General features: G+C 40.9%; 1 protein-coding gene across 4 annotated transcripts in view; it reads right to left on the reverse strand.

The window, feature by feature from the left end:
• UIMC1 (ubiquitin interaction motif containing 1) overlaps positions 1–19,127 on the reverse strand; it is a 135,310-nt gene extending 116,183 nt beyond the window's left edge. Inside the window, exon 1 of one of the 4 annotated variants that reach the window (XM_082380531.1) lies at positions 18,976–19,127. Coding sequence is in view for 3 of the 4 variants with exons in the window: in XM_082380530.1 (XP_082236656.1) it covers positions 18,428–18,698 (271 nt within the window). In the remaining variant the exon portion in view is untranslated. Of the gene's footprint in view, positions 1–18,427; positions 18,885–18,975 lie in introns of those variants that run through there. The other 3 variants (XM_082380530.1, XM_082380528.1, XM_082380529.1) reach the window with 3 other exon arrangements.
• Between the last annotated feature and the right edge of the window lie 6,071 nt (positions 19,128–25,198).

Consider the following 25,198-nt stretch of genomic DNA (forward strand, 5'->3'; position numbering starts at 1 on the left):
GCCTGTGTGCAGCAACAAAGACCCAATGCAGCCAAAAATAGATAAATAAAATAAACAAATGTAGTTTTTAAAAAGGCATAAGCAACAAAAGAAAGAACAGATAAACTGGGCTTCATGTTATTAAAAACCTTTGTGGGGGCTTCCCTGGTAGCGCAGTGGTTGAGAATCTGCCTGCCAATGCAGGGGACACGGGTTCGAGCCCTGGTCTGGGAAGATCCCACATGCCGCGGAGCAACTAGGCCCGTGAGCCACAACTAGTGAGCCTGCGCGTCTGGAGCCTGTGCTCCGCAACAAGAGAGGCCGCGATAGTGAGAGGCCCGTGCACCGCGATGAAAAGTGGCCCCCGCTTGCCGCAACTAGAGAAAGCCCTCGCACAGAAACGAAGACCCAACACAGCCAAAAATAAATAAATTAATTTTTTAAAAAAATTTTAAAAAAAACCTTTGTGCTCCAAACCATAATTTTAAGAAAAGTTTAAAAAAATAATAAAGAATGGGGAAAATATTTGCAAAACATCTATGTAATAAAGGAACTGTATACAGAATATATAAAGAACTCTTGCAACTCAACAGTAAAAGGGCAAATAAACCAACTATAAAATGGGCAAAGAATATGAACACACATTTCTCCAAAGAAGATATATAAATGACCAGTAAGCACATGAAAAGGTGGTCAACATAATTAGTCATCAGGCAAATGCAAAGCCCACTAATGATCGCTATAAAAAAAAATAATGGAAAATAACAAGTGCTGACGAGGATACGGAGAAATTGGAATCCTAGTATATTGTTGATGAGAATGTAAAATGGTGCAGTCACTGTGGGGGAAAAAAAGAAGGAATGAAGTATTGATACAGGCTACAACATGAATAAACCTTGAAAACACGTTTAGTCAAAGAAGGCAGTCACAAAATCCCACATATTATATGATTTCACTTATATGAAACATTCAGAGGAGCAAATCTATAAACATAGAAAGTAGATTACTGGTTGTCAAGGACGGGGGGATTGGAAGAGTTGAAGAATAACCACTAAGGGACAGAGAGATTTCTTTTTTGAGGTGATAAAATGTTTTAAAATTCTATACTTTTCAACTGTATATTTTTTAATTGAAAATATAATTGATGTACAATATTATGTTATTTTCAGGTACATTAGATAGTGATTTGACATTTGCATACATTATGAAATGATCACCATAATAAGTCTAGTAACTCATCTGCCCCCATACAAAACTATTAAAATATTACTGACCATATTCCTTATGCTATTACATCCTCATGGTTTATTTATTTTATAACTAGAGATTTGTACCTCAATCCCTTTCATCCATTTTGCCCCATCTCCAATCCCCCTCCCCTTTGGCAACCACCAGTTTATTCTCTATATCTATGAGTCTGTTTTGTTTTTTAGATTCCACATATAAGTGAGATCACACATCTGTACTTGTCTTTTTCTGTCAGACTTATTTCACTCAGCATAATGCTCTCTAGATCTATCTATGCTGTTCCAAATGGCAACATTTCATTTTTTTATGGCTCAGTAATATTTCACTGTGTGTGTGTGTGTGTGTGTGTGTGTGTGTGTGTGTACAACTTCTTTATCCACTAACCTATCAATGGACATTTAGGTTGCTTCCATATCTTGGTTACTGTAACTAATGCTTCAATTAACACTAGTGTGCATATATCTTTTCAAATTAGTGTTTTTGTTTTCTTCAGGTAAATACTCGGAAGTGAAACTGCTGGATCATATGGCAGTTCTGTTTTTTAATTTCAATTGTATAGTTTAAGTGGGTGGATTATATGGTAAGTGAATCATATCTCAAAGTTGTGGGGTTTTTTTTTTATTTTAAGAAAACAGCAAATGTTGTCAAGGATGTGGAGAATTTTTATAAATTTATTTATTTATTGGCTGTGTTGGGTCTTTGTTGCTGCGTGAGGGCTTTCTCTAGTTGCAGCAAGCAGGGGCTACTCTTCATTGCAGTGCACGGGCTTCTCATTGTGGCGGCTTCTCTTGTTGCGGAGCACCGGCTCTAGGCATGTGGGCTTCAGTAGTTGTGGCACGCGGGCTCAGGAGCTGTGGCTCACAGGCTCTAGAGCACAGGCTCAGTAGTTGTGGCACATGGGCTAGGTTGCTCCGCGGCATGTGGGATTTTCCCGGACCAGGGCTCGAACCCGTGTCCCCTGCGTTGGCAGGCAGATTCTTAACCACTGCACCACCAGGGAAGTCCCAAGGATGCAGAGAAATTAAAACTTTCATCCACTGTGAGAATATAAAATTCTGCAGCTGCTGTGGAAAATAGCTTGGCAATTCCTCAAAAAGTTAAAATACACTTAGCAATTCTACTCCCAGGTAAACACCCAAGAAAATTGAAAAGTATTCAGAAAAAAACTTGTACTTAAATGTTCATAACAGCCTTAATCGTAATAGCCAAAAAATGTAAATAACCCAAATGAGGAATGGATACACAAAATGTGGGACATCCATAAAATGGAATACTGGTCAGCCTTAAAAAGGAATAAAGTACTGATACATGCTACAACATGGATAAACCTTGAAAACAATGTTAAATGAAAGCAGCCAGACACAAAAGCCCACATATTGTATGATTCTGTCTATATGAAACATCCTGAATAGACAAATCTACAGAGACAGAAAGCAGATTAAGACTGCTAGAAGTTGGAGGAAAGAGAAATATAGAGTGACTACTTAATGACTATAGGGTTTCTTTTTGGGGTGATGAAAATGTTTAAAATTAGAAAGTGGTGATAGCTGCACAACATTTTGAATGTACGAAAAGCTATTAAATTATACACCTGAAAATGACTAAAATGTTGGATTTTATGTTCTATGAATTCTACCTAAATTAAAAAAAAAACCTCCCCAGATGATTTTACATTATAACCAAAGCAGAGACTCAATAACTTAAATAGTCACTGATTTAAAAAGAACAACCTTAGGACTTCCCTGGTGGCACAGTGGTTAAGAATCCACCTGCCAACGCAGGGGACACGGGTTTGAGCCCTGGTCCGGGAAGACCCACATGCCACAGAGCAACTAAGCCCGTGTGCCACAACTACTGAGCCTGAGTGCCACAACTACTGAAGCCCGCGGGCCTAGAGCCCATGCTCCGCAACAAGAGAAGCCACCGCAATGAGAAGCCCACGCACCACAATGAAGAGTTGCCCCCACTCGCCACAACTAGAGAAAGCCCGTGCACAGCAACGAAGACCCAACACGGCCAATAAATAAATAAATAAATTTATTTATTTAAAAAAATAAAAGAACCACCTTAGGGACTTCCCTGGTGACGTAGTGGATATGACTCCATGCTCCCAATGCAGCGGGCCCAGGTTTGATCCCTGGTCAGGGAACTAGGTCCCACATGCATGCTGCAACTAAGAGTTCGCATGCCACAACTAAGGAGCCCGCCTGCCACAACTAAGACCCAACGCAACCAAATTAATTTTTTTTTTTAAGGCAAAGCAATTTTTAAAAAAATAAATAAAAAGAACAACCTTAACTGTGTTACAAACTTCTCAAATTGTTTAATCATCCAATTACTCCTAAGGGAAATGTTACATCTTATTATCAAAAAAAGTCTGTACAATCCTAGTATTAAGGAAGGATGGTAATAAAATGTACACCCAAACACTTCCAATCCAGAGTCATTCACAAAATCATTCCCTATCATAAGAATGGAAGCTAAACACAAACAAATTTCTATTCTTAATGCATATTTTTAAATGACTTAAGTCTTGAAGAAATAGAAGAAATCACACAGAAAAGAAAATATTAAGCTAATAGATAAATTTTTTACTGTAGTATAGATGATTTACAATACTGTGTTGGTTTCAGGTGTACAGCAAGGTGATTCAGCTTTTTTTTTCAGATTACTTTCCCTTACAGGTTATTATAAGATACCAAATATTGTTGTTCCCTGTGTTATACAGTAAATCCTTGCTGCTTATCCATTTTATGTATAGTAGTTTGTATCTGTTAATCCCCTACTCCTAATTTATCCCTCCCCACCCTTCCCTTTCCCCACTGGTAACCATAAGTTTGTTTTCTATGTCTGTGAGCCTGTTTCTGTTTTATATACAGATGCATTTGTATTATTTTTTAGATTCCACATATAAGTATTAATATACTTGTCTTTCTGTCTGACTTCACTTAGTATGATAATCTCTAGGGCCATCCATGTTGCTGCAAATGGCATTATTTCATTCATTTTCATGGCTGAGTAATATTCCATTTTACACACACACACACACACACACACACACACACACACACACACACACACATCTTCTTAAACCAATCATCTATTGATGGGCATCTAGGTTGTTTCCATGTCTTGGCTATTGTAAATAGTGCTGTTATGAACATTGGGGTGTCTGTATCTTCTCAAATTAGAGGTTTTGTTTTCTGTTTTTTGTTTTATATAGCAGGTCAAATTAGAGTTTTCATCTTTTCTGGATATATGCCTAGGAGTAGGATTACTGGATCATATGGTATCTCTACTTTTACTTTTTTAAGGAACCTCCATACTGTTTTCCATAGTGGCTGCATCAATTTACATTCCCACCAACAGTGTAAAAGGGTTCCCTTTTCTCCACACTCTCTCCAGCATTTGTTATTTGTAGACTTTTTGATAGTCATTCTGACCAGCGTGAGGAACCACAAGATCTGAGGTATGCCTGTATATGAAATTCTAGAAAAGACTAATATAATCAATAGTGAAAAGAAAACAAACAAGTAATTGCCTCAGGGCAGACTGGGGGAGAGAGAGAAATGACTGATAATGAGCACAAGGGTACCTCCTGAGATAAGTGTTCTGTATCTTGATTATGGTGGTGGTTACACAGGTGGATATCTTGACTAAAATTCAACCATGGACTTCCAATTACTTGTCATGACAAATAAAGAGGTTAATAAATCTTTTCTCAAGAATAAACTTAAAAAGCTGACAAAATAGTCAAAAACAACTATTTCAGCTTGGAAACTGACCAAAAGCATACAACAAAATTAAAAATATTTATTCACGAAAACTGTTTAACTTTGGGTAAGAATACCATGAGTCTCTGCAATTCATACCAAGAGCTTCTCCCATATACCCTCCTCCCCTAGATCTATGAACCCAGGAAGGGCAAGACATGCCTATCAACAATTTCACTCTCACAGCTGGAGGGAACTCACTAGGTTGGAACATTTTTAGTCTATCTTACTGGTCAATAGCCTGTGGCTGGGTCCTATATGAGGCAAGCAACAAACCAAAGAACGAGTCAAAGTTTTATCAGGAAATTCCAAGAAGTGAGACAGGGAGTGTTGTGGGGAGGAGGAAAAATATAAAGCTTTATAAAGTGTTCAAACTTAAGTTGTTATCAACTTAAAACAGACTCCCCTAAGTTATTTTATGTAAGCCTCATGATAACCACAAAGCAAAAATCTATAGAAGACACACAAAAAATAAAGAGAAGGGAATCTAGGCATACCACTATAGCAAATCATCAAATCACAAAAGAAAAGAGCAAGAGAAGAAAGGAACGGAGGAATTATAAAACAGCCAGAAAACAACTAACAAAACGGCCATAAGTACACAGCTATCAATAATTACTTTAAATGTAAATGGACTAAATTATCCAATCAAAAGACTGAGAGTGGCTGAATGGTTTAAAAAAAAAAAAAAAAAAGACCCATCTATATACTGCCTACAAGAGATTCACTTCAGATGTAAGGACACCCACAGACTGAAAGTGAAGGTATGGAGAAAAAGATATTCCATGCAAATGGAAACCAAAAGAAAGCTGGGGCAGCTATGGTTATAGCAGACAAAATAGACTTTATAAGACAAAGACTGTAATAAGAGACAAAGTTCACAGCAGAAAGAAATGAAGCAAGGACTAAAAACACAAGGGAAAAAAATCAGTGGAAGTAAGAGCTGGTTCTTTAAAAGATAAACAAAACTGACAAACTTTTAGCTAGACTCACTAAGAAAATGAGAGGGCTCAAATAAAATCAGAAATGATAGAGGAGGCATTACAACTGATACCACAGAAATACAAAGGGTCATAAAAGACTGCTATGAACAACTAACTATATGCCAACAACTTGGACATCATGAAAGAAATGGATAAATTCCTAGAAACATACAACATACCGGATTGAATCATTAAGAAATACAAAATCTAGGGACTTCCCTGGTGGTCCAGTGGGTAAGACTCCATGCTCCCAATGCAGGGGCCCTGGCTTCGATCCCTGGTCAGGGAACTAGATCCCACATGCCTGCCACAACTAAGAGTTCACATGCCACAACCAAGATCCTGCACGCCGCAACTAAAGATCCTGCAGGCCAAAGCTAAACATGCCGCAGTGAAGATCCCGAGTGCCACAACTAAGACCCGGCACAGCCAGAATGAACAGTAAATAAAATTTAAAAATATTAAAAAAAAGAAAAGGAAAAAGTATTTATTAAAAAAACAATACAAAATCTGAACAGACCAATTACTAGTAAGGCAATTCAAACACTAATCAAAAACCTCCCAACAAACAAAAGTCCAGGGCCAGATAGATGGCTTCACTGGTGAATCCTACCAAACATTTAAAGAGGAACTCAACACCAATCCTTCTCAACATCTTCCAAAAAACAGAAGAGGAGGGAACACTTCCAAACTCATTTTACAAGGCCAGCATTACCCTGATAACAAAACCAGACAAGGATCCCACAAGAAAAGAAAATTACAGGCCTATATCCCTGATGAATATAGATGCAAAAATCTTCAACCAAATATTAGCAAACTGAATTCAATACACTGAAAGGATCATACACCATGATGAAATAGGGTTTACTCCAGGCATGCAAGGATGATTCAACATCTGCAAGTCAACGTGATAAACCACATTAGCAAAATGAAGGATAAAAATCATATGATCATCTCGAAAGATGCAGAAAATGCATGTGACAAAATTCAACATCCATTTATGATAAAAACTCTCAACAAAGTAGGTAATGAGGAAACATATCTCAGCATAATAAAGAACATATACGACAAGTCCACAGCCAACATCATACTCAACAGTGAAAACGTGAAAGCTTTTCTTCTAATATCAGGACCAAGACAAGGATGCCAACTCTTACCACTTTTATTCAACATTAAAGTCCTGGCAAGAATAATTAAGTAGATGGAGTTGCCAGGGGCTTGGGAGAGAGAGAGATGGGGGGAGTTATTGTTTAATGGTACAGCATTTCACTTTGGGAAGATGAAGAATGTTCTGGAGATGGATGGTGGTAATGGTTGCACAAGAATGTGAATGTACTTAATACCAATGAACTGTACACTTAAAATGGTTAAAATGGTAAATTGTGTGTTCTGTATATTTTATCACAATTTTTTTTAAAGCAAAAGCTTATATTTACATACCCTCATTGAAAAATCTCCAAGACACATATCAATAAATGAAAAAAAGAAACAGAACAGTAAATAAAGCATGATATCTTTTGTGTAAAAGAAAAAAAAGAAATGGCATTGATAAATTTTTATCAGGCCATCAAAAATAGAAATAATTCAGTTTACACCTTCAACCATGACTCTAGTCCAAAAGTAATTTTTAGGAAAAATTTTCTGTTAACTAAAAAACTGAATTTAAAAAGTCTTTCTTATGTAATTTGTTCAAGTAGCTTAAGGTTTAATAATTTTTCTAAGTACTTTTCCACCTTAAGAAAAAGAAGCAGGATTTATATTAAGGAAACCAAATGATAGTCAGCATTGTACTCAACACTAGAGAAGAAACCACAATTTTGCCTCTCATAACTTGCTACCTCTCCTGGGTCCCATAGTCAGCCATTTCGAGAGGAATCTCTAAAAACCCCTAACCCTGGGAAAATACACTTGCTGCGTACTTCGTGCTCCCAGCTATCATGGTAAGATTCCTGACCTCATACCTGACAGAATGGCTATCATCAAAAAGACCACAAATAACAAATGTTGGCAAGAAAGTGGAGAAAAGGGAACACTCGTACACTGTTGATGAGGCTGTAAATTGGTGCAGCCACTGTGGAAATCAGTATGGAGGTTTCTCAGAAAACTAAAAATAGAACCGCCATATGATCCAGCAATCCCACTCCTGCACGTACATCTGAAGAAAACAAAAACACTAATTCAAAAAGATACATGCACTGCAATGCTCACAGCGGCATTATTTACAATAGCCAAGATATGGAAGCAACCTAAAAGGTTCACTGACAAGCTAATGTATAAAGAAGATGTGGCATACATATACAATAGAACACTATTCAGCCATAAAAAAAAAAGAAATTTTAACATTTGCAACAACATGAATGGACCTGGGAAAATATTATACTAAGTTAAGTAAGTCAAACAGAGAAAGACAAATACTGCATGTTATCACTTATATGTGGAATCTAAAAAATAAAACTAGTGAATATAACAAAAAAGAAACAGACTCACAGACAGTGAACAAACTAGTGGTTACCAGTGGGGAAAGGGAAGGGGGAGGGGCAAGATAGGGGTACGGGATTAAGAGGTACAAACTACTATTTAGAAAATAAATAAGCTACAAGGACATATTGTACAGCACAGGGAATACAGCCAATAGTTTGTAATAACTGTAAATGGAGTATAATCTACAAAAATTTTGTATCACTGTTTTGTACACCTGAAAGTAATATAATTTTGTAAATCAATCACACCTGAATGAAAAAAAATAAATAAATTCAAATTTTAATATTAATAAATTTTTAAAAGATAAGATTCCTGGAGAAACTCAAATATCAAGCCAACTACTTTTTCACTGATCCTTTCTAAGGCACTTCTGCCTTCAACTCTTTCCCAATAAGCTCCTCCCAAACATTCTTATATCAATATTTAAGTTCTTTCAAGATCCACTCTATTCCCTTGCTACAAGCATTATCAAGACTTCGTAAGCCTAAAAATAACCAATCCTAGTAACAATAAAATTACCTCTACTCTGCTTTATCATCAAATTTTTTATTCAGGTCTCTATACATTGACACAGAATAATTTCCAAACCAATTATTAATTTAAAAAACAAGATTCAGAACCGCATGTTTGGAATGATATTATTTGTATAAAGTAAAACACACACACAGCTTTCTGCTTTAAAATTCATCTGGTAGGGGCTTCCCTGGTGGCGCAGTGGATGAGAATCTGCCTGCTAATGCAGGGGACGCGGGTTCGAGCCCTGGTCTGGGAAGATCCCACATGCCGCGGAGCAACTAGGCCCGTGAGCCACAACTACTGAGCCTGCGCGTCTGGAGCCAGTGCTCCACAACAAGAGAGGCCGCGATAGTGAGAGGTCCGCGCACCGCGATGAAGAGTGGCCCCCGCTCGCCGCAGCTAGAGAAAGCCCTCGCACAGAAACGAAGACCCAACACAGCCAAAAATAAATATAAAAATAAATAAATTAATTAATTAATTAATTTAAAAAAAAAAAAAAATTCATCTGGTAGAATATACAAGAAACTGCCAAGAATGTGAGAGGGAATTTGAAGGACAGAATAGGGAAAGAGATTTTCTCTACTGTTTGGATTTTGAACCATGTGCAAATATTACTTTTGTTTTTCTTTAGCAAACTTGTAAACTCTGGAAATAATTTGAAGTTTTGACATTAATTCTAAAGAGCATATTCCATATCCACTGCCTCCACTTATCACCCTCTTCTCTCTTTCATATGCTATATATTCTGAATCTGCCTTCCCTTTAAGATCATGAAAGATCTCCTCGCCACCAAATCGACATGCCTCTCCTCAGCTTTCATTCCACTAGCCATTTTGGTGAACCCCTTCTTTATGATACTGTAACTTAGTGTTTGTGACACTGCTCAACTGAGTTTTCCTCCTAGTTCTGACCTCTCCTTTTCTGCCTCTTCTTTCCATTCCTCTCACCTAAATAAAAGTATTTACCAGTATTCTGTACTCATCTCTTTCTGTCTCTACTCTGTCACTTTGCAGTGGCATTCACTCTTGCGCTTTCAATTACAAACTCAATTCAAATGACTACAGGATGTACAACTGCACCTACACCTTTCAGCTCATCTCTAGTCCTACCATTTCTAATTTGCTGTGAAATTCTACTAAACATTTGAAGAATTATCAATCTTTCACAAACTCTTCAAAAAAATAGAAGAGGGGGAATACTTTCCAGTTCATTCTATGTGACCAGTACTACCTTGATACCAAAACCAGACATGGACAACTGAAGAAAAAAAGAAACCAATATCTCATATGAATATAGATGTAAAAATCCTCAACAAAATACTAGCAAACCAAAACCAGTATAACAAGGATCATACTCCATGACCAAGTAAGATGCATTGAAAGAATGCAAGGTTGGTTTAAGATCTGAAAATCAATTAATTATACCATACAATAGATTAAAGGACAAACACAACATAATTTATACACAGAAAGAGCATTTGACAAAATTCAACACCACTTCATAATAAAAACACTCAATAAACTAGGAATAGATGGGAACTTCCTCAACCTGATAAAAGGTATCTACAGAAAAAATCCACAGTTAATATTAGACTTGATGGTAAAAGAATGGAAGTTCTCCCCTTAGATCAGGTACAAGACAAGGATGTCCACTATCGGCACTTCTATTCAACACTGTGCTAGAGGTTCTAGTCAGGGCAACTAGGCAAGAAAAAGACAAGGCAACCAGATTAGAAAGAAAGATATAAAACTATATCTTAAGATGCAATGATCTTTTAAGTAGAAAATTCTAAGGAATCCACTAAAAAACTATCAAACTAATAAAGTTCAGCAAGGTTACAGAATACAAGATCAATAAGCAAAAATAAATTGTATTTCTATACATTCATTTGAACAATCTGAAAATAAAATTTTTTTAAAATTCTATTTACGAAAGCATCACAAGGAATAAAATACTTAGACATAACTTAAACAAAAGACATGCAAAACTTATACTCTAAAAACTACAAAACATTTTTGAGAGAAAATAAAGATGATCTAAATAAATGGAAAGAGGGACTTCCTTCATGGTCCAGTGCCTTAGACTCCGCACTCCCAATGCAGGGGGCCCGGGTTTAGGGAACTAGATCCCACATGCCACAACTAAGAGTTCGCACGCTGCAACTAAAGATCCCACATTCTGCAACTAAGACCCAGCACAGCCAAATAAATAAATATTTTAATAAATAAATGAATGGACAGACATTCCATGTTCAAGGACCGAAAGACAATATTAAAATGGCAATACTCCTCAAATTGACATACAGATTCAAAGCAATCCCTAATAAAATCCTGGTTGATTTTTTGGTGAAAATTGACAAGCTGATCCTAAAATTCACATGGAAATCCAAGGGTCCCAAAATAATCAAAACTATCTTGGAAAAAAAAAAGTTGGAGGACTAACACTTCCTGATTTCAAAATCTACTACACAGCTACAGTAATCAAGATAGTGTGGCACTGGCATAAGAATGAACATATAGATTAATGGAACAGAATTGAGAGTCCAGAAATATATAGTCACGTTTACACTCAACTGATTTTCAACAACAGTGCCAAGACCATTCAATAGGCAAAGAATCGTCTTTCCAACACATGGTGCTGGGAAAACTGTACAGCCAGATGCAAAAGAATGAAACTTGACCCCTATCTCACACTATACAAAAATTAACTCAAAATAGATCAAAGACTTAACTGTAGGAGCTAGAACTATAAAACTCATAGAAGAAAACATATGCATAAATTTTTATGAGCTTGAATTAGATAATGGTTTCTTAGATATGACATCAAAAGCACAAGCAACAAAAGAAAAACTAGATAAACTGGACATCAAAAATTAAGAACTTTTGTGCTTCAAGACACTATCAAGAAAGCAAAGGGACAGCCCCCAGAACTAGAGACAATTCTTACAAATCACATATGTGATAAGGGACTTGTACTTAGAACATATATTTTTTTAAACTTTTATAACTCAAAAATAAAAAGACAAATAACGCAATAAAAATTAGCCAGAGTGGTGCTGGGAAAACTGGGCAGCTACATGTAAAAGAATGAAATTAGAACACTCCCTAACACCATACACAAAAATAAAACTCAAAATGGATTAAAGACCTAAATTTAAGGCTGGACACTATAAAGCTCTTAGAGGAAAACATAGGCAGAACAATCTCTGACATAAATCACAGCAAGATCTTTTTTTAAAAGACCCACCTCCTAGACTAATGAAAACAAAAACAAAAATAAACAATGGGACCTAATTAAACTTAAAAGCTTTTGCACAGTAAAGGAAACTATAACAAAATGAAAAGCCAACCCTCAGAATGAGAGAAAATATTTGCCAACGAAGCAATTGACAAGGGATTAATCTCCAAAATATACAAAGAGCACATGCAGCTCAATATCAAAAATACAAACAACCCAATCAAAACATGGACGGAAGACCTAAATAGACATTTCTCCAAAGAAGACATACAGGTGGCCAATAAACACATGAAAAGATGCCCAACATCATTAATTATTAGAGAAATGCAAATCAAAACTACAATGAGGTATCACCTCACACCGGTCAGAAGGGCCATCATCAAAAAAATCTACAAACAATAAATACTGGAGAGGGTGTGGAGAAAAGGAAACCCTCTTGCACTGTTGGTGGGAATGTAAATTGATACAGACACTATGGAGAACAGCATGGAGGTTCCTTAAGAAACTAAAAACCAAACTGCCATATGACCCAGCAATCCCACTCCTGGGCATATACCTGGAGAAAACCATAATTCAAAAAGATACATGCACCCCAATGTTCACTGCAGCACTATTTACAATAGCCAGGACATGGAGCAAACCTAAATGTCCATCAACAGAAAAATGGATAAAGAAGATGTGGTACATATACACAGTGGAATATTAGCCATAAAAAGGAATGAAATTGTGCAATCTGCAGAGACATGGATGGACCCAGAGACTGTCATACAGAGTGAAGTAAATCAGAAAGAGAAAAATATCATATAATATCGCTTATATGTGGAATCCAGAAAAATAATACAGATGAACTTATCTGCAAAGCTGAAATAGAGACACAGATGCAGAGAATGGATGTATGGATACCAGGGGGGGGAAGGAGGGAGTGGGATGAATTGGGAGACTGGGACTGACATACATACACTACTATGTATAAAATAGATAACTAATGAGAACCTACTGTACAGCACAGGGAACTCTACTCAATGCTCTGTGGTGACCTAAATGGGAAGGAAATCCAAAAAAGAGGGGCTATATGTATACATATAGCTGATTCACTTTGCTGTACAGCAGAAACTAACACAACATTGTAAAGTAACTATACTTCAATAAAAATTAATTTAAAAAGAAACAGGAATTTTCAAATCATCACTAACGACTAGAGAAGTGATCCCATGCCAAATATGCAAAATTTGGAGTTTTATTAGAAAATATTTTGGTTGAAAAAATCCAGAGAGACTATGCTGATCCAAAACCATAGTCCCAGGGACTCCCTTGGTGGCGCAGTGGTTAAGAAACCGCCTGCCAATGCAGGGAACATGGGTTCGATCCCTGGTCCAGGAAGATCCCACATGCCACACAGCAACTAAGCCCGTGCACCGTAACTACTGAGCCTGCGCTCTAGAGCCCGCGAGCTACAACTACTGAGCCCACGCACGGCAACTACTGAAGCCCACGTGCTCTAGGGCCCATGTGCCACAACTACTGAGCCCATGTGCTGCAACTACTGAAGCCCGCGCGCCTAGAGCCCGTGCTCTGCAACAAGAGAAGCCACCGCAATGAGAAGCCCGCACACCGCAATGAAGAGTAGCCCCCGCTCGCCACAACTAGAGAAAGCCCGCATGCAGCAATGAAGACCCAATGCAGCCAGAAAAATAAATTAATTAAATAAACAAACTAAAAAAAAAAAAAAAAACATAGTCCCATACTTGAAAAACAAAACCGGAAAAGGGGAAAAGTAAAAGGGATTATTTTTATAACTTTCCCTCTCTCTCTTTCTCTCTCCCTCTGCTATGTCTTTGCTCTATCTCTGTCTCTTTCATGAACACGCACACATACACACACACACACTGACTCATCCATATACCTCGGTTTTGGGTGATGAAATCAATAGACAGACTCTTTTGGAACCTTCAGAGAGCAGAAAACTGAAACACTAGTGAGTAGATAGGGCTACAGGAATAAAGGGTGACCTGATGAGAAGAGGCTAACAGTAGTAAGAATGGTAGCACGTCCCCTAAAACTGGTTTGAAAAGAGGGTCTCTGTTTACTGGATTCACCTGGTAAGGCAGCCAAAATTAGGTTGTGCCAGAATAAGGTGAAATCCATTGCCACATTATCTGCTTACAACTTTATCTCTGCTCTACATAAATAATGGTGTTTCTAGGATGCTGAAAATCACAATGAATGTAATCTCTTTCCTGTTGCTTTTTCTCTCATACTGAATAAAACGTGGACGATTTCCACAATCAAAAAAAAAAAAAATTAGCCAAAGAATCGAAGTACACATTTCTCCAAAGATTATTTACAGATGGCAAGGAAATGCGTGAAAAGATGCTCAATACGAATAGCCATCAGGGAAATGCAAATCAAAACCACGATGTGATACCACTTTACACCCACCAGAATGGGTGTATGATCAAAAAGACATACAATAAGGCTTCCCTGGTGGCGCAGTGGTTAAGAATCCGCCTGCCAATGCAGGGGACATGGGTTTGAGCCCTGGTCCGGGAAGATCCCACATGCCGCGGAGCAACTAAGCCCGTGCGCCACAACTACTGAGCCTGCGCTCTAGAGCCCGAGAGCCACAACTACTGAAGCTCGCACGACTAGACCCCATGCTCTGCAACAAGAGAAGCCACCGCAATGAGAAGCCCATGCACCGCAACGAAGAGTAACCCCTGCTCGCCGCAACTAGAGAAAGCCCGCACACAGCAACGAAGACCCAACGCAGCCAAAAATAAATAAAAATAAAATAAAATAAAATAAATAAAACATTTTTTAAAACTTATAAAAAATTTTAAAATAAAATAAAAAAAGACATACAATAACAAGTGTAGGCAAGGATGTGGAGAAATTGAACCCTCATACACTTCTGGTGGATATGTAAAATAGTGAAGCCTCTTTGGAAAACAGTCTAGCAGTTCCTCAAAATGTTAAAATTAGAGTTACCATACGACTCAGCAATTCCACTCCTAGGTAAATAGCCAAAAGAAATTAAAATTTATGTCCACACAAAATCTTGTACATAAATGTTCACAAAGCAGCATTACTCATGAGAGCCCCACAATGGAAACAACCCAAATGTCCATCAACAGATGAAGGAATAATGTCACATCCATACAATGGAAAATTATCCAGCAATAAAAAGGAATGAAGCCTGATACATGTAACAACATACATAAAGCTTGAAAACATCATGCTAAGTAAAAAGAAGCCAGAAGGACCACATACTGTATGACTCCATTTATATGAAATATCCATATTGGTAAATCTATATAGACAGAGAGTAGATCAGTGATTGCTTAGGGCTCAGGGGGATTGGTACTGATGGCTTAGGGGTACAGAGTTTCTCTTTGGGGTGAAGAAATGTTCTAAAATTGGCTGTTGTGATGGTTACACAACTCTGTGAAAATACTAAAAGCCACTGAATTGTACATTTAAGTGGGTAAATTGTATGGTATATGAATTATATCTCAATAAAGCTGTTTAAAAAAAATTAACCTACTGTGACTGAGTCAGAACACTAGTTATCTCTGGAGGGTACTGACTGGGAAGGGGCACAGGCGACCCTTCTGAGTGAGGTGCTGGAAATGTTCCATATCTTTATTTGGGTGGCAGTTACATGGATGTATGTACTGAGCTATACAATTAAGGTTGGTTCACTTCATTGTATGTCAACAATACTTTTTTAAGAACGGCTTTTTTTAATAATAAATATTTGTGAGTGAATGAATATTTTAATTAATCCTCATAAAAACCTAAGAAGTATATATAATTATTATGAGGAAACACAGGTTCAGAAAAGTAACTTGCCCAAAGCCACAAAGCAGGCACTTGCACATCTGTCTCTCAACTCCAAATCCTGACTCCAATACTCCATGACTTAATCTTTGGATTTCTTCCAACTAGAACTGCTGCCTAATGTAAGGTATGCACACATAAATATTCGATGAATTATACTTTATGCTTATATTTAAATTATAGCATATAATTTATATATTTAAATTATTAAATATAATTCAATAAAATATACATTTAAATTATATATATTTAAATTTTTAAAACGCTATATAAAGGCACAGAAGGCTAAAATTATTATAGGTTGTAGGAAGCTATATGGAGAATAATAAGACTTAAGGTGATCCTTGAATCTAAGAGAATATCATGAATAGGTAGGGATAAGTATGGGGGAAGACTGGAGGAATCATAGTGCCCTAGGAAAACATCCTGTAAGGAATAGTTTTCATCTTTTTAAGTGTTTCCTGTACATTCAGTTATTTAAACCAGTGGTAGCTACACCACCAAATACATGTAATTCCTTAAAGATATTTAAATAAGTAAAAACTCTTCTCGCTAGCACAGAACCACCTTCAGGCTCAAAATGGGTTTTCAAAGAATCACAGCAGATAAGGGATCAGTAAGAAGTGTTAAGTAGAGGCACCCCACAGATTTCAAAATTCCAGTGCTTCATGAGATTTAGCCACACTATTTCCACAGAAATTCTAAGAGTAAAAAGGTCACTGCTCAGCCAATTTAAACGAACAACCTAACATATACTTCAACTGCTATTTAAGTTGCTACCCTTCAAAATGAAAAAATAAAAATAAAAATCACTAAAATAATGGCTTATCTTCAATTACTTGAACAGAGGCTACAGAATGAATTACCACTGTGTCTGCAAAGAAGGAACAGTGTCTAGATAACAACAGTCTCTTCTTAATCACGACAGTTAGAAACAAAATGTCTCTACAGAATGCACAAGCAGGAAAGGTGACCCAAAAATGAGACTTGTTACATCACAGGTTGGTAGTGTCCTTGAAAATCTCCAATTTGGAAGATATTATTTTTCTTTTTTGTTCAGCACTTCCACCATCTTGATCTATCTGAAGAACAATCACTGACAAGATAATTTAAAATCTTGACATTCTCCCTACCAAACCTGTCAAAATTGCTCTGAAAGCTTGGGGGCAGAGCGACCTTAACAGTCCTCTATGAATGACTGACTCTTACGCCTAAATAAGTCGCCATTCAATAAACTTGGTACCAAGCTCTTCATCAACTGATCAGCTTGACTGTTTCTCCAATTTAAAAAAAGATAAACGGGGCTTCCCTGGTGGCGCAGTGGTTGAGAATCTGCCTGCTAATGCAGGGGACACGGGTTCGAGCCCTGGTCTGGGAAGATCCCACATGCCGCGGAGCAGCTGGGCCCGTGAGCCACAACTGCTGAGCCTGCGCGTCTGGAGCCTGTGCCCCGCAACGGGAGGGGCCGCGATAGTGAAAGGCCCGCGCACCGCGATGAAGAGCGGTCCCCGCACCGCGATGAAGAGCGGTCCCCGCACCGCGACGAAGAGTGGCCCCCGCTTGCCGCAACTAGAGAAAGCCCTCGCACGAACCGAAGACCGAACACAGCCAAAAATAAATAAATAAATAAATAAAGTAGCTATAAAAAAAGGTAAACGGACACCTACACACACACACACCTGATGCTCTATATTCCAGTGTATACTCAGCCTCAGTTTAGGACAAGTGTGTAAAAACAGAATCCAAACACACTGAGAAATAATTAGTTATTTACTGAGTCCTTGGACACTATTTTAGGTACCTCACATGCATTATAGAGGTTACTCCTCCCAATAACTCTATGTGGTAGGCATCATTATTTTACGTTATTTTTATCACGATTTTACACCTTAAGAAACATTCAAAATCAAACAGCTGGTAATTTCTTAAGTTCGTAAAAGGGCAAGTTGGGAATTGAAGCGCGATGTGTCTGATTCCAAAGAGACACATTTTTGGATTCAACGAAAAGGCACTGCCTCTAACAGGAAAAAATAAAGACAGTAGCATAAACTTTCACTTTTTCCTGTGTGTTGTTATTCTCAGTGACTAAATACAAGAACAAGAACAAGAACATTGGAGTCAGTCTGGCTGGATTCAAAACCAGCTCAACGACTTACGCCATGTCTGTCTTCGATCCTCAGTTATCTAATATGTAAAGTGAGGAGGATAACAGTACCTAGATTCAACAAATGTGTACATGTAAAAGGCCTGAAACACTATCACCGTACAGCGCGGAAACATACTAGTTCTGTTGGAGAGGAAAGTGGTAAATGATGGTAAGGATTCCCAAGGAACATCTTTATATCTGGGCAAAAAAACTAGATCACTCACCAACAAAACAGTAGCCTGGAGGAGGGAGGGAGCGTGAGGAGAAAGGAGCGGAGGGGCCCAGTCGCCCTGACTCCACGAGAAGTCCTGGCTGTGGGACCCCGCGGAAGGAGGCGGCACGGCCGGAGGCCGCTCGCGGGGTGCTCAGCGTGAGGAAGACGCCTTCGAGGGGCTGGCGAAAACCAGAGCCCTTCGCCGGGGGACCCCGGGGAGAATGAAGGCCGCACCCTCTGTGTGAGGGGCGCGGTCCGGGCACCCGAGGGCGGAAGCCCATCCGGGGTCACCAGGGGCCCACCCGGCGTCGGGAGGCGCCCAGTACCCTGAGGGGCCATCCCCGGTTTTCCAAGGGGCCTACCCCGCCGTCCCAAAGGACCGTCCCTTCAGGAGGCGCCCACCTCGGCGTCCGGAGAGACCCGCCTCACCGTCGAGAGGGCCCTAACCCCAAGTCAGAGGCGCCCATCCGGGAGAGGAGCGGGCCGCGGCCCCCCTGAGGGAGAGAAGGAGGCGGGAAGCAGGCGGGCGGGAGGTGTACCGAAGCGGCAAGTACTCACCGACCGGTCCCCGCCGCTTCGCTGAGCCCCTCCTCTCGGGTGCCGCGGGTCACGAGCGTCCGCAGCACGTTAGGAACTAGCTGCGGGCGAGCGCCCGCGAGGTTGAGGTACCGCGGGGAGACGAGCTCTCGGGGCAGGCGCATGCGCGGGCGTCCGGGGACGGAACCAACCCGCACTGCGGGGGGAGACTGCCGCCAGGACATACCAACCGTGTGAGGTGGGGGGCGCCATCAGCGCGAGGTGGATTCTATCTCCAAGGGCAGACTGGGCGCCTCCCGGTGGTCTCGCAGTTTGTTCGTTTGCTTTATCATTTGCTAGTGCTTTGAGAGAAACCAAAGAGTAGTAACAGGGTCCCCGAAACCCTACAGTGAAACCTTCAAAGGCTTCTCTGCCACATCAAGCCTCCTCTGGCCCTGTCTTTGCATGTATCTAAAGTTAGACGGAGGACTTCCCTGGTGGCGCAGTGGTTAAGAATCCGCCTGCCAACGCAGGGCACACGGGTTCAAGCCCTGGTCCGGGAAGATCCCACATGTCGCAGAGCAACTAAGCCCATGTGCCACAACTACTGAGCCTGTGTGCCACAACTACTGAAGGCTGTGGGCGCCTAGAGCCAGTGCAACCCAATGAAGAGTGGTCCCGGCTCGCCGCAGCTAGAGAAAGCCTGTGCACAGCAAAGAAGACCCAATGCTGCCAAAACTAAATAAATAAATTTATATAAATAAATAAAGTTAGACTGAAATTATCTGATAAGACCACTTGAAAACTATCTCCGGATGGTAAATGTTAAAGTCTGACCATTTCAGGGGAAGAAGGAAATCTGGGAAACGGAAACTCTTAGAGATGCCAGGTGGAAGCATAAAATTAGAATAGCCACTTTTGGTGAAATTTAAAATGTGCATTTTATGACCCAGCAATTTCATGTATACAGGTGTGCAGAAGAAATGTTCATGTTCAAGCCCACTTCCCTGTGAAAAATGAAAACAAAGGAAATGTACAATAAGACATGAATGAATAAAATGTGGTATGTTCCTACAATAAAATATTACAACAAATAAAACTAATAAATGAGTCCTATACGTATCAACATTTGACAGCTCGTAAGAGTTGTTGAAATAGCAACGTGCCAACGAATATGTTACCGAAAATTCCGTCCTTGTCCCCTCACCAAATGAGAATAATGAGGACAAGGTTTTGAGGATAAAGGAAAGAGAAATGTATTGATTTGCCAGCAAATGAGGAGGGTAGCAGACTAGCACCTTGAAAACTATGACCTGCCTTCTGGGGAGAAAGCTGGTGTATTTAAAGCAAAGTCTTGGGGCTGGGGTTAAGATCAGAGGAACAAGCAAAAACAGCAAGAATGCCCGCCCTTGTTAATCAGTAACAAAGAACGCACAGTAACAAAGAATTTAAGTTTTAGTTCCCAGCAAAGGAGGGAGAGAATGGGAAAAACAGTTTTAGAAATCATTCGTTAGTTTTAGCCTTGTGGCTCTGTTACGTGTACATGTGAAATGATTTATGTAAATTTTAAAATACATAGAATGACAGTACATACTGATTATGGAAAATATATGTGTGTAAAGTATAGAAAATGAACTAGATGAATATATGAATACACGCTGTGATAATATGACGGCAGGAGAGTGGGGAGGGGTGGAAGCCAGGATAAATGGAAAGGAGGAATAAAGAGCACTTCTGACAGGTCTGTCATGATTTCTTTAAAAAAAAAGAAGAAAACTAAACAAAATGTTAACAGTTGGGTAACTGAACTATAGGTACATTATTCTTAGTACTTTTTTTGTAACATTTTATTCTGGAATGCCCTTTTCCTATTCCCTCAACTCATCTACCTCCAATTGATCCGCCAAAATCCAGCTCAGTCAATTCTTCCTCTGCTTCCTCTAACCCCAGTTTGAGGCAGGAGACACATGGGCCCCCAGGGCAAACGGTTTGAGTTCATTCCTTGTGGACCGATACTCCAAGACGGAAATAACAGAAAAATTGAGAGAGGAGGCTAGGCCCTCCTGGGATAGACGATAAGAGACCACATACTCCTCATTCTTTTTTTTTTTTTAATAAATTTATTTAGTTAGTTAGTTTTGGCTGCATTGGGTCTTGTTGCTGCGCGCAGGCTTTCTCTAGTTGCGGCGAGCGGGGGCTACTCTTCGTTGCGGTGCGTGGGCTTCTCGTTGCAGTGGCTTCTCTTGTTGCGGAGCACAGGCTCTAGGCATGTGGGCTCCAGTAGTTGTGGCACACAGGCTCAGTAGTTGTGGCACACGGGCTTAGTTGCTCCGCGGCATGTGGGATCTTCCTGGAACAGGGATCAAACCCATGTCCCCTGCATTGGCAGGTGGACTCCAAACCACTGTGCCACCAGGGAAGTCCCTATATTCCTCATTCTTGAAGTCAGGAGACCTCCCCAACTATACGTGCACAGAAAGGCTCCTTGGAGGTCAAAAGGGGAGTGATGCTAAGTGATGGCAACTAATGCTCACTACCCATAGGCCTCTTCAGTAGAATCCATCTTGGCTAAGAGATGTGCATGCACACATGGGAAAATCCTGAGATACACCAAATACGGACCCTAAACCAGGCAAATCAAAATGATTGGTCAAAGGAAACATGGAAGAAATGCCCCATAAATGTGATTCAAGCTGCCATGAGGGTGCGACTCTCTCTCTGAGCCCGTCCATGTGTCTATCCACACATACTGTACTCTTTTTTTCTCTTAATAAATACTTTACTTGTTTCACTACTTTCCGTCTTTGTGGGAATTCTTTTTCTGCAAAGCCGTACGGCCAGGGCTTTGTCACTGACCACCGGTCTAGTGGCTAGAATCCGCTGCTCTCACTGCCGGGACCCGACCTCAATCACTGGCCAGGAACTGAAATCCTGCTTCAAGCCACTGCAGGCCAAGGCCACACGTGATCATATATGGTGCCGAAACCCAGGAATTCGGGAAGTCAAGGTAAACCGCGGGCTTCACCCAGCTATGGCTTGAGGCCCCTGACTCACTCTTGCTCTGTCCGCTCACAGCCTCGTGGCTCCCCGCAACAACATAGGGGGTGGCAGGGGAATTTCCCAGGCCATGCAGATTCAAATAACGCTTGGGTGACAGGTGACACTGTCCTTTGGGACATGGTGGAAACGTGATTTCCGACCGTGCAGGAGCCGCAGGGGTCTCTGTCTCTCTTGTTCTCCCTTTCTCTGTCCCGTAAGGAACCCTCCACTACGCCTTTCCTTCCCACCTTACTCGCACAACAAGATCTCTTTCTCACTTCGTATCTCCGCGCCCTTTTAGAGAAGGATTTCCTGGATATTATTCCTAAACTGCATCCCCGCCCCTGCCAAACCCAGTGCTGCCTGTGTCAAACAAAATTGTCAGACAATTCCCAATTCTATCTTAGCTGCCAGACAGATAGGGCAAAGGATTTTGGATTCTTCTGTTGTCTAGTCTCTCACCTCACTCAATGCCCAGAGATTTACTATGAGAATTTCTATACCTCCCGGCCCTCGAGCCTTGAAACCCATGCCATCTTCCACAGCGCCCAACTCCAATTTTTCCAAGGGTTTGTCTTTGCATCTATCAGCCCCATCACTCCAGGCCTTGACAGCCTACACATTGCTACAGACAGCCTATCGGGCTGGCCGCTACCCAGAAGCCCGAATTACAAACTTTGTAGATGCTCAGTCGCGAGGAATACAGCCCAGCGTTGGAAGACTTATCATAGGACATAAGCTCTGTAGACAAGGGATCCCTCTTAAGGAAAGCCCTGGCAACCGGTCTGCACTGATTCAAAAGCCCTTCTCTGGCCGTGCTGGGGGAGATGCCTTGCACAAGGTACAAAGGAAGGCCAGAGACGTCTGGTCAAAAATTGATGGGAGAGTAGAGGTCGCTTGAAACCCCATCAGGTTCGAAGGGAATTTGGGGGACACCCTGAACCCCTTCAGGTTAAAGCCTCCTGGTAAATGTTTCCGGGACACCGGACTCCATTCTAGGAGTACTCTCATGTTCTCGGTTGCAGGTTACTCAGCATGGGAGGATCCCCCTCCAAGCCAGAAGAGACACCTCTGGAGTGTATCCTTAAGAATTGGAAATTTGGGGACTTCCCTGGTGGCACAGTGGCCAATGCAGGGGACACGGGTTCGAGCCCTGGTCCAGGTGGATCCCACATGCTGCGGAGCAACTAAGCCCATGCTCTACAACTACTGAGCCTGTGCTCTAGAGCCCGTGAGCCACAACTACTGAGCCCACGTGCCACAACTACTGAAACCCACACACCTAGAGCCAGTGCTCCACAACAAGAGAGGTCATCCCAATGAGAAGCCCATGCACCGCAACGAAGAGTAGCCCCCGCTCGCCGCAGCTAGAGAAAGCTCACGTGCAGCAGCAAAGACTCAACACAGCCAAATAAATAAATATATAAAATAAAGAAATTAAAAAAAAAAAAGTATACCAACATAGATTCCTCCACTTCTGAATGTCAGTCCCTTCTGGGACAACACTTCATCAGCCAGTCCGCACCTAATATTAGACAGAAACTCCAGAAGTTACAATTTGGCCCACAAGCCCCCATGCCCCAACTCCTAGATGTGGCCTTTGGGGTACTTAATAACTGAGATCAAGCTGGGGAAGAAGAGAGAACCCAACATGAGAAAAGACAGGTCAAGGCTCATGCAAAACTGATAGCTGTTGCTGTCAGCCATGGCTTGCGACCTCAGGATAACCCAAGGGGGCCAAGAAAAGTCGAACTATCGGTCTGGGGGTAAGACCAACAAGGGGGAGTGCTACAAATGCAAGTCAACTGGCCACTGGGCCTGAGGTTGCCAGAAAGAGCCCCCCGGGCCGTGCCCAGTGTGTAAACAAACAGGTCATTGGAAGAGGGACTGCCCTCAGTCCCGAAGAGGAAGGCCCACTCCCGAGATTGCCATGCTGGACGACTGAGGCAGCCCGGGGATTCTGGCACCTACCCCCAACAAGATATCTATCTCTGTCAAGGAGCCCCGGGTAGTCCTTGATGTGGCAGGTAAGAAAATCAATTTTTTAATTGATATGGGAGCCACTTACTCTGTCTTAATTTCTCACACTGGACCTCCTTCCTCCAAAAGCTGTACCGTGACTGGTGTCGACGGAAAGCCTCGCACCCATTACTTTACTGGGCCTCTCACTTGCCAATTTGAGCAGCTGTTAATTTCACATGCCTTTTAGTTGTACCTGCGTGTCCAACCCCACTACTGGGGAGAGACTTTCTGAGCTCCCGTGGGGCCATACTCCGATTAGGAGGCCCCGAGCCGCCCCTTATCTTAACTCTGACTAAGACGGACCAGCCAGAAGAGCAAGGTCCTATTCCCAGCCATATTCTACAGGCAGTGGACCCCTCAGCATGGGACAAAGGAATCCCTGGAAGGGCCATAATGCCCAACCTGTAAGAATTAGCCTTAGGCCAGAAATTGCCTATCCTAACAAAAGACAATCTACCATAAAGCTGGAAGCGAATAAGGGTTTACAACCCCTCATAGATAAATTCTTAAGGCATGGTCTCTTGGTGTCCTGCCAGTCTCCATGCAGTGCTCCTGTTCTGCCAGTTGTTAAGCCAAATGGGGAATATAGGATGTAGAAGACCTTAGAGCAGTAAACGACACAGTGGTCCCTATACATCCCCTCATGGCCATCCTTATAACCTATTAACCCAAATCCCTGAGGACGCCAAACGGTTTACTGTACTGGATCTCAAGGTTGCCTTCCTTGTTTTGCATGCCCACACAGCTATATGGAAAGAGAGAGGACTTCTAAATGCAAGAAACTCCCCTATAAAATATGGGGCTGAGATTTTACATCTCATGGAAGCAGTTCAAAAAACCGCAAAAGGTAGCAGTCATTCACTGCCGTGGGCACCAAAAGGGAACTCCTCAAATTTCCCAAGGCAACAACAGATAGGGAAGCAAAGAAAGCAGCCCTGATGCCCATAACAGAAATGGCATTAATCCCATCCCTTACCCCTTCCAACGTTATACCCAGGTACTCGACTTCCGAAGAGAACTGGGCACGAGACAGAGGGGGAACTAAGGGAACAGATGGCTGGTGGCACATAGATCAGAAATTGCTCATATCTCTCTCTGACCAATGGACAATTATTAAAGGGCTATATGATTCTCTCCATCTGGGGAAAGATGCAATGTCTACAATTTTTTTTTTAATAAATTTATTTATTTATTTATTTTGGGC

This window comes from Balaenoptera borealis, assembly GCF_965194805.1.
Source record: "Balaenoptera borealis genome assembly, chromosome: 2".
NCBI lineage: Eukaryota > Metazoa > Chordata > Mammalia > Artiodactyla > Balaenopteridae > Balaenoptera > Balaenoptera borealis.